The sequence below is a fragment of the Delphinapterus leucas genome, chromosome 16 (genome assembly GCF_059928025.1).
Source record: "Delphinapterus leucas isolate spDelLeu-1000000601 "Yukka" chromosome 16, BTC_Dleu_Yukka2, whole genome shotgun sequence".
NCBI lineage: Eukaryota > Metazoa > Chordata > Mammalia > Artiodactyla > Monodontidae > Delphinapterus > Delphinapterus leucas.
The window spans coordinates 22,365,215-22,373,814 of record NC_143144.1 but is presented as its reverse complement, the minus strand read 5'-3'; the positions used below and the strand labels follow the sequence as shown (position 1 = coordinate 22,373,814).

Genomic DNA, 8,600 nt, shown 5'->3' with positions numbered 1-8,600 from the left:
AGTCAAGTACACAAAAATACACATAAACAAATATGTGATAAAATGTGAATAATCCTATAGGAAGGACATGGATTCTTTTTTTCCCCTAAGCATCTAAAACATGTCTAGCTTGGTGGAAAACACAGAATACTTATGTATATAATATATCCTGTGCCATATTAAACAGATCTTTAACTATTCCATTTTAATTGTAATTCAGTGATGTTACCTAACCTTCCTTAGGGTAAATGGCAGTACTCCAACCAAATATTTATACCTTTTAACTTTAAAATTTCATACAAATTTTGCAGAATCCCTTTCATAAATTGATGAAAAACAAGCCAACACTGATCCTAAAGTGTCAAGTTAGTTTTTAAACCTCTTTCACTGTGGTAAGTTATCACAGGTTTATCAGAGACTTTAAAGTCACTCAACTACTTCAAGATCAACATGGTATGTCCTACAAGTTTCCTTTAAACATTCTTGTGAGATGGTGGTTGACCGCATCAAAAATCATGTTCCTTTTTTCAGAGAGTACAGCAGATCAAACTTAATGACAAGAAGCACTTTTTTGTTTTTTTGTTTTTGTTTTTTGCGGTACGCGGGCCTCTCACTGTTGTGGCCTCTCCCGTTGCGGAGCACAGGCTCCGGACGCGCAGGCTCAGCGGCCATGGCTCACGGGCCCAGCCGCTTCGCGGCATGTGGGATCGTCCCGGACCGGGGCACGAACCCGTGTCCCCTGCATCGGCAGGCGGACTCTCAACCACTGCGCCACCAGGGAAGCCCTACATTTTGTTTTATGGTCTAACTTTTTTTATTGAAGATAGGATTCTCCTTTGAGTAAGATGACCAATTGTGTTGATTTATATGAGGCAAGACCTTTTTTGTGTGACATAGGAAGTAGAGAACAACAATTTAAGAGTGGGGTAAAAGCATAACTGAAATTTTTTCCTGGGTCAGGAGGAAATGGGAGTCCCTGAAAATAAGGTATAAAGAATTATCAAAAGAGTTATCAATTTGCATTACAACATTTGCTGGATAGGTTAAGAGAGAAGCTCTTTTTCTTTTTTTCTCTTTTTTTTTCAATAAAATGGATTATTATTGCATATGGAGTTTCTGCTATTAGAAAGTACAGTTGCTAAATAGATTCCCTCTGCTTGGTCTTACATTGTGACCCAGATAGTCTTGTTCTCTCTCTGTGTTCCTGAAATTCTCCTCACATGTTCAGGAGACCTAACTCAAGAACATATAACAATAATCCTACGAAGGTAAAGCAGAATAAAATTAAAAAAATGCTTTTTCCACTGAAAAACCATCATCCTCTCTCTGTTCTCAAGAGATTTCATAGGAACTCAGCTATCAAAGAGGATGGTTTTCTACTTAAATTATAAGAATTTTGGAAATACATCTGCTACATCATACTTGGTAAGAAAAGCTACGTCCAGTAGAGAGAGATTTTTGATTACACTGGTCATTTTTTTGATGAAAGGCCCAAAAAGAGTACTCTTAAGTATTTAATTTTGCATAAATGAATAGGTTATAACTCATAAAAAAGGCTTTGTATTTTTATGCTACTTTTTTTTAATCCAGTGATTTTCAACAGTAATAACTGGTAAAGTCAAGAGTAATTTCTATACTAGGAGGAAATTTTGGATAATCTTTCATTGCGGGAAAAAAAAGAAACAACAGAATAGATGTCATGTAATCGATACCTGGAATATGTGCTAATCCCACTGTAACATGTTAAAAGCAATTACTTTTTGCTCAGTAATGACGTTATCTTGCCATAAATGTTATATTTATAAGGTATAAAGTCGACAAGGGCTCAAAATAGTGATACTGAAGAGGGGCAGGGCAAGTAACCTATGTTAATTGAAAACCTTTTCTATAATGATCTTTTTTGGGACCCAATTAGAATTTTGATTTAGTTTGATAAGCTCTGGTTGGTGTCTATTTATGTTTATTGTACATTGCGGTCATTATTGATACGGGATGGAAGAAACTTTTTATGGAAAATAAACGTCAAAGACAAATTAAGTTATAGACTCACTGCCAAGTCTCAGAATTCATATTAATGTAAAGTGGATTTAGGCTTCTGTTACATAGAGGTTAGTAATACCTTTTTAACCCAGGCCAAACATAGAACACTGGCAAACATAACTGATTATCTCACTAAATGCTTTTTGAAAATAATAGATAGTTGCCATTTTAGAGCTTACAAAGTGTTGCTCACATTTTGTCCTCCCAGTAACCATATGAAGTCAATAATTTTGCCCGTTTTACAGATGAGTAACTTCAAGTTCAGAAAGGCTGAGGAATTTCCTCGGGATTATATGATTTGCAAGTGTCAGAGAAATTTGAATCTAAGGCCCGTACTCTGTTATTTACATGGCCATGATATGTTCCTTAAATCAGAAGAATCATAGTATCTTTTTATATAGATTTTCTCTGTAATATTTCTACTGTATTCTACCCAACTGTGCAAAAATCAACAATGATTTTGAAGAGTAGGCAAAAGTGGGTCCAATTCTATAGGCTATTATGATGTTAGATTCTAGAAAGTCTTACTTTCACCTGTGTATTATCTTACTAGTTTTCAAGAGTCATTTAATACAACCTATTTGGCTTTCATCAGTTCTGTTTCTCTTACAACATTTGTAATTAAAATCCACTGATATTACTTTTTGTGTTCATGGTTTATTCCAGCTGCCTCTGATTTTTGATGTAGGTAGCTAAGAGAAAACAAGTATAGCAAAATTCCATGGGCTTGCATAAAATCCAGATTCTAATGAGAATCCAGGGAAAAGGGAATAAAAGAGACAACACAGTTTCTGAATTTTTCATTTCTCAGTTCTCATTTGTCATGTCTGGAACTCATTTTGTCTTAGGCTTCATGGCCTGATGCTGTTTCTGATGCTAGTTTAATCCACACTTTAAATAAGCTAGTTGAGTTCTCTTGGTAAATATCAAGGGAAGAGAAGGTATTTCATGCACCTACAGCATCCTGAAAATCCTTACCAAATCTACAAATCTGACTCTGCATTATCCTTCCCCAGAAGGAGAGCATAATTTCATTATCTATGAATCATCACCTCTTAGACTGTAGCATCATTGTCAGAGAGCCTAATAGAACAGTGTTCAGCTGACTGCAAAGGGGGAGGGAGGGAGAGAGCGCTGGGGCAAAGCACAGGTCACTGGCATGATAACAAACTGGAGAGTTCCAGAGCTGGATGGGGAGGCCTCACTCACTCCACAGCTCAGACACTCCTGACTGGTAAATAACTGATGCTGGTTCTTTCAGTATTAATATTGAAATTTGTTTTCCCCAACTTATTAAATTATATTTCAGTATCCTGCCTATGGAAAATATTCTCACTTAATGAAAATATCAGAATATTTGGCCAATGTTGATGATTATAAATACTTAAAATATATGTCTTATCGATTTTTGTTGCATTATTACTTGCTCTTCATCTTTGGACACTTATTTCTAGCCCTTAGTTCCAGTTCTATGGCCTCTGGGCATTACTAAATAAGTCAATATACAAAATATAACTTAAAAAATTGTACTATAACCATGTTTCCAAGGGAGATGAACTAAATAAAATTAAAATCTGATTCATGGATTGAAAACCATATGTTGTAAACCACATTTACATAAGGGTTCAGGATAAAAAACTAAATAAAATGTTTGAATAGCTGTGGTTAGTCTAACCAGCCACTGGAGGTCACTGATGCTCCACAGTAATACAGTCTATTGCCTGTCTAGGCAGTTGACTCACCGAATCAAGAAAAAATGGTTTAAATTCTTTGAAAAGATGTAATGTCAACATCCTTGGAAAATATAAACTCATTTAAAAGAAATATATCTTGCATAATTATTGCTTGGAAGACTGGCACTATGCTGCAGTAGCACTATGCGTACCGGGGCTCATAAAAATTTGGGGATAAAACCCATACAGTTCAGAGACTAAACTGTATTTCCTCTCTCTCTGGTAAAGCATTCAAAGACTGAATCCGTTCTTCATTGATGCATCTCTGCTGTGTATTTCAACAGGTCAGGCTGCTTATTTAACTGTTGTCACCTTTGAGGAAGGTCAGACACTTAATATAAATTTGGAATAGAAAATGAAATATCAGTTATATTTTTCTAATATGCAATGAGTTTTTAAATACTTATGAGAATAGATTTATGTTATGCAGTCCAAAAAGTGCCATGGGGTGGTGGTGAGGACGATGACTTTTGAGCAGAACATTCATTCACCAGTTGGCTTTGTTAAATTTATAGTGGCGAACTAGTGATTGTCTAACCTACCAGAATTATGTACTGAGAACTAAAGAAGCTTCATTCCCAAAGAGAGGGAAAAGACTTTTTTTTGGAATTCCATGTACTGAATCAAAATTGCTTTTACAATCTAAGGGATTTTATTTTGGTTCTTCTCTATTATTAAATTTATATGTAGTTAAATTTAGGCTTTAAAAAATGACCAACCTTCAAAATTTTGGTCACTCATGTAATCTTAACACACCAAGTGGCTTTGAACTTTAGAAACACTTTTAATACAGCAAACATATTTTATATATACTAGCAGTACCACAGCATCAAGTATTTGCAAGAGTTTCAAAATATGAATATAACTATGCCTTGCCTAAATTTATTTGGTATCCATGACAAATGAGGCAGAAGGTCAAGTCAAAGAATAAAAATGGGCTTTTTCACTTTAACACTGCATTTAATTAAAACAATCATGTTTAGTACAGGTAAAAATGAGGCTGACCAAAGAAAGTTTTGTTTTTAGATGGAGTATGTATTTACTGACATTTTATGAAAAATGTGAAATGACAACTTCAGTGAAAAACATCGCAGTAGTTTCAGTCATCCAGTTCATTGTACTGTAAGGAAGTATCTGCATTATTAATCAATTGGGAATCCGTGACTATTTGCCATTAATAAATGTATATCCAACAGTTATGCATGGACAAATATATTGTAGCTGTGATGCTTTTCTGAACTGGTATCTATTTTAAGGTTTCATCAAAATCAAAGTACAGTTCCTTGAGAAATCTACTTTCGAGGTTCCTTTTTCTTTATTGCTTATAAAAGTATGATTTTTATAATCTGGCTTCTTTGCAATTATATCTCATGGTGACTTGCCTAGATTTTTCCTCTCAGAATATGAAAAGCCTCCAAACTATATAAAAATGCTGGTAAAAATAGCCATTTACTTTTTCTTTTTTGCTGCAGTGATTCTGTTTTGAAAGAACAGGGGCATGGTTAACGATATAAAGCTTGTTGACAAGCCAAATTAAATGAAACGGGCTCAATGTTGCAATTCCTGATTTTTGTTCCTATAATAGAATTCTTCGTTTTGGAGGATGAAAGAGAATACTGGCTAAAGACATTTTTCTAAAATCTAAATGAAATGTGGTCAAAGTTACTTAAATACAGAAGCTGTGATATTTGTGCTGCAGGCAATAAACTTTCACCACTGACATAAAAACATGCATGCAGCTTGCAGATTGCCAACAGGGTCTGTACAGAATCATACTGATGAATGGAGTTCACAATATAGGTGAACAAGGGGACACTGTAACATCAGCAACAGAAAAGCAAAAGACAACTGCCATGGGGTTGGTCTTTGTCCCGTAAGATTTATTTTATACGTTTATTAAGGTGTTGTCAAAACTATCCTTTTTAACGAGGCTGTCGGTGGTGGAAAGCGTGTCTTGGAATGTGTTCTCTTTACACCTCTGAATGAAGTGTCAGTCATCAGGGGACTGGTGTGTGTGCAGAGCATAGAGTGGAACACAACAGGACAGCCTGACAAATCCCAAACAGAACAGACAGCTCATAATTCCACTCCCTACATTAGGGTCCTTAAAAGAGCTGGAAAGAGAAATTTTGGTAAGCTTCCAACCACATGCCTTTAGCAAGCTGCATTCCCATTTGCAAGCCTCATCTCTGAAAACTCCTTAAGGTGAGGAACAGTGGAGAAATCTGCCTCCTGCCTATTTTATCTACTTATTTATTCATTTATACTTATTTTAGAAATGTGGAGGCTAGAAGAAATTGACAGTGAAACCTCTAGTCTGATTTTTACAGAGAAGAGTTTCAGAGACAAGGCTTCAGGTCTAAAACTTTGTATTTTTACTGTCTCCTCACATTTTGCAGTTGTCTACTTGCAGCATTTTAACCCTTCAACAGTTTTCCCTAGGCTTGCTTTACTGTAATTCAAACACCTCTGGAAACTGATCGTGGTGCTGCTTTAACAGAGCACCATCTTTCAATAGTTTTCTGCAGTTTTCTTTTTAAGCTAGGCATTGTTTTAAGGCTGTCCCTAAATGTTCTATAATCAAGTCCTCACCTAAAATCAGTTCAGGCTCCAAGTACCTGGGATCATGCACTTTTTCCTTGATTTGCCAATAAACTGCAAACCTTCCAGGACTATAGATTCGGTCTTGCCAGAAGGAGAAGAACAGCCGATGTGAAGGATTACTTATGAAAGAAGTTTTGTCTTAAAACAAATGTGACATTAATGGAACCAATAAAGGGTCTTATACAATAGGCATTAAATTAAAGCAGAGTTCAAGCTTCACATTGATTGTGGTATTTAAATTTCAATGGGTTAATTATGTATGAAAGTAAAATGACCAGTATTATGAATGTACTAAAACGGACAGGGAAGGACCTTGCCAGCAAAGTGAGAGGGAGAGGGGTAGGGAGAGGGGCACCACATTCCCTTTATAGTCACCGGAGTTCAATAAAGCACCACTTATTTCCCAGCTTTTAAGAGCGCTTTTATCACAATGGTTCATACCTCACACTCCCTGGAGCCCGATTTGTTATAGGTGCAGGGTCCCGTCCCATTCAGCAGCATCTCGCTGGTCTCCGTGTTGGTGGGTTTATAATCTACATAAAATTCCTGCGTGCTGGGAGTCATTTGCTTTAGGGACTGTCTTTTCTTTTTCCTGTGCCTTCGCATGAGGGAGCGCTGCTGCAGCTGCTTCATGCTGGCAGGGTACCGCTTCCACGACACATAGATAACAAGAAGGATGACGAGCACAGACAGGAAGAGGGCCACGCTCCCTGCGATGATTTTATGGAAAGAGATGTGCTCAGTGTCAGCATCGGTCTCTGGGCCAGGCTCCGTGGCTCCCACTGTGGGGGGCAAAGGGGGTTTGCTCTCATGCTTCGGCCTGGGGAGCTTGGGCTTAAATGTCGGCTTTGGGAGAGCCCTGGCCAAATCAAACCTCTCCGTGGTACTTTTGCCACAGATGCTGTAGTTCTTCACTGCATCGATAACATTTACTCCTTGCAGCTCTTTGGGACTGGCACAGATAATTGTATTCTCCCTCAGTCCTTTAAAATTTTTCAGCCAGTTTACCAGGGAACAAATATTTCTGCTGCATTCCCATATATTCCCGGCAAGACTGATGTCATTGAGGGATATCCAAGAATCCAAAATCTCTTGACCAATAAATGTGAGCTTGTTGGAATCCAGGTTGAGGCGCTGCAGATTTGGGACACACTGGAAAACACTAGGTCCACTAAAAGCTTCGATCTCATTGCCTGATAAATCAAGCCTTTGTAATGAACTCCAGGTCCAGGACATGGTCTGTCCTATGACACTGATTTTATTCCACTGCAAGTAAAGGTTCTGAAGGCTCACCAACCTTGGAAAAAGGGCCAGATTGAGCTTAGAAAATTGATTGTGCTCCAGGTGAAGTTCTTTGAGTCTGATCATGCCTGCAAAGACATTCCTGGCTAAACTTCGGATCCGGTTATATCCCAGGTCCAAAAGTTCCAGGTTGCGGCAGTCTTGGAATATTCGCACTGGGATGTTTCTCAGGGAATTAGATCGTAAATGTAAACTCAGCAGCTTTCGCAAACCCCGAAACTGTTCAGATCCCAGAGAATGGAGCTGATTATAGGACAGATCCAAGTTCCGTAAATTTGTCACAGGTCTGAAGGTATTGTTGAGAAAATAGGAGATTCTGTTGGAACTCAGAATCAACTCTTTGAGTCTGCGTATTCCATTAAAAGCATTCTCATCAATATTGCTGATATGGTTATGGTCAAGGTACAGCCAGGTGAGCTGGTTGAGCCCTTTAAATTGATTATACTTAAGTTTTTGAAGGCTGTTATAGCGAAGGGACAAACCTAAGCAACCAGCAGATATACTTGAGGGTATCTCCTGTAATTTCTGAGATTCACAATATACCATTTTGCCTTCACACCTACAGCCCTTAGGGCATCCTCGTTCGGCAGAAGAAAGCATTGTCAGTAAGACAGTGGGGGCTATAACCAGTGCTACAGCTGATCCGCTCAGTAGCCTAATTACATTGAAACCTGGAAATAAAAACAACTTAGAAAAGTTATCCCCCCAAAAAAGGAATTCATTTATTTTTTAATCAAGCAAAAATAAGCATGTATTTTCTTTTTTAGAAATTTAAATCTAGATAAAAACATTTAACATCAAATATCATCTCCTTATAATTTAAAGAGAATTGTCTTTAGGCTTTTTTTTTTTAATAGTTAAGCAAGGAAACATGGCAACTAAGCAATCGAATTTATAGTCTTAGAGCAGAGCAAGGTAATCTCTACAATAATTAAGGCAGAA

At 37.3% G+C, this 8,600-nt stretch overlaps 1 protein-coding gene across 1 annotated transcript; it reads right to left on the bottom strand.

The window, feature by feature from the left end:
* Positions 1–6,378: 6,378 nt before the first annotated feature.
* Positions 6,379–8,360, bottom strand: LRRTM3 (leucine rich repeat transmembrane neuronal 3; the record flags this gene model as incomplete). Its single annotated transcript, XM_089898414.1, has 1 exon — positions 6,379–8,360. A coding segment is annotated over one exon (1,569 nt), but the record flags the coding sequence as incomplete, so codon positions are not given.
* Between the last annotated feature and the right edge of the window lie 240 nt (positions 8,361–8,600).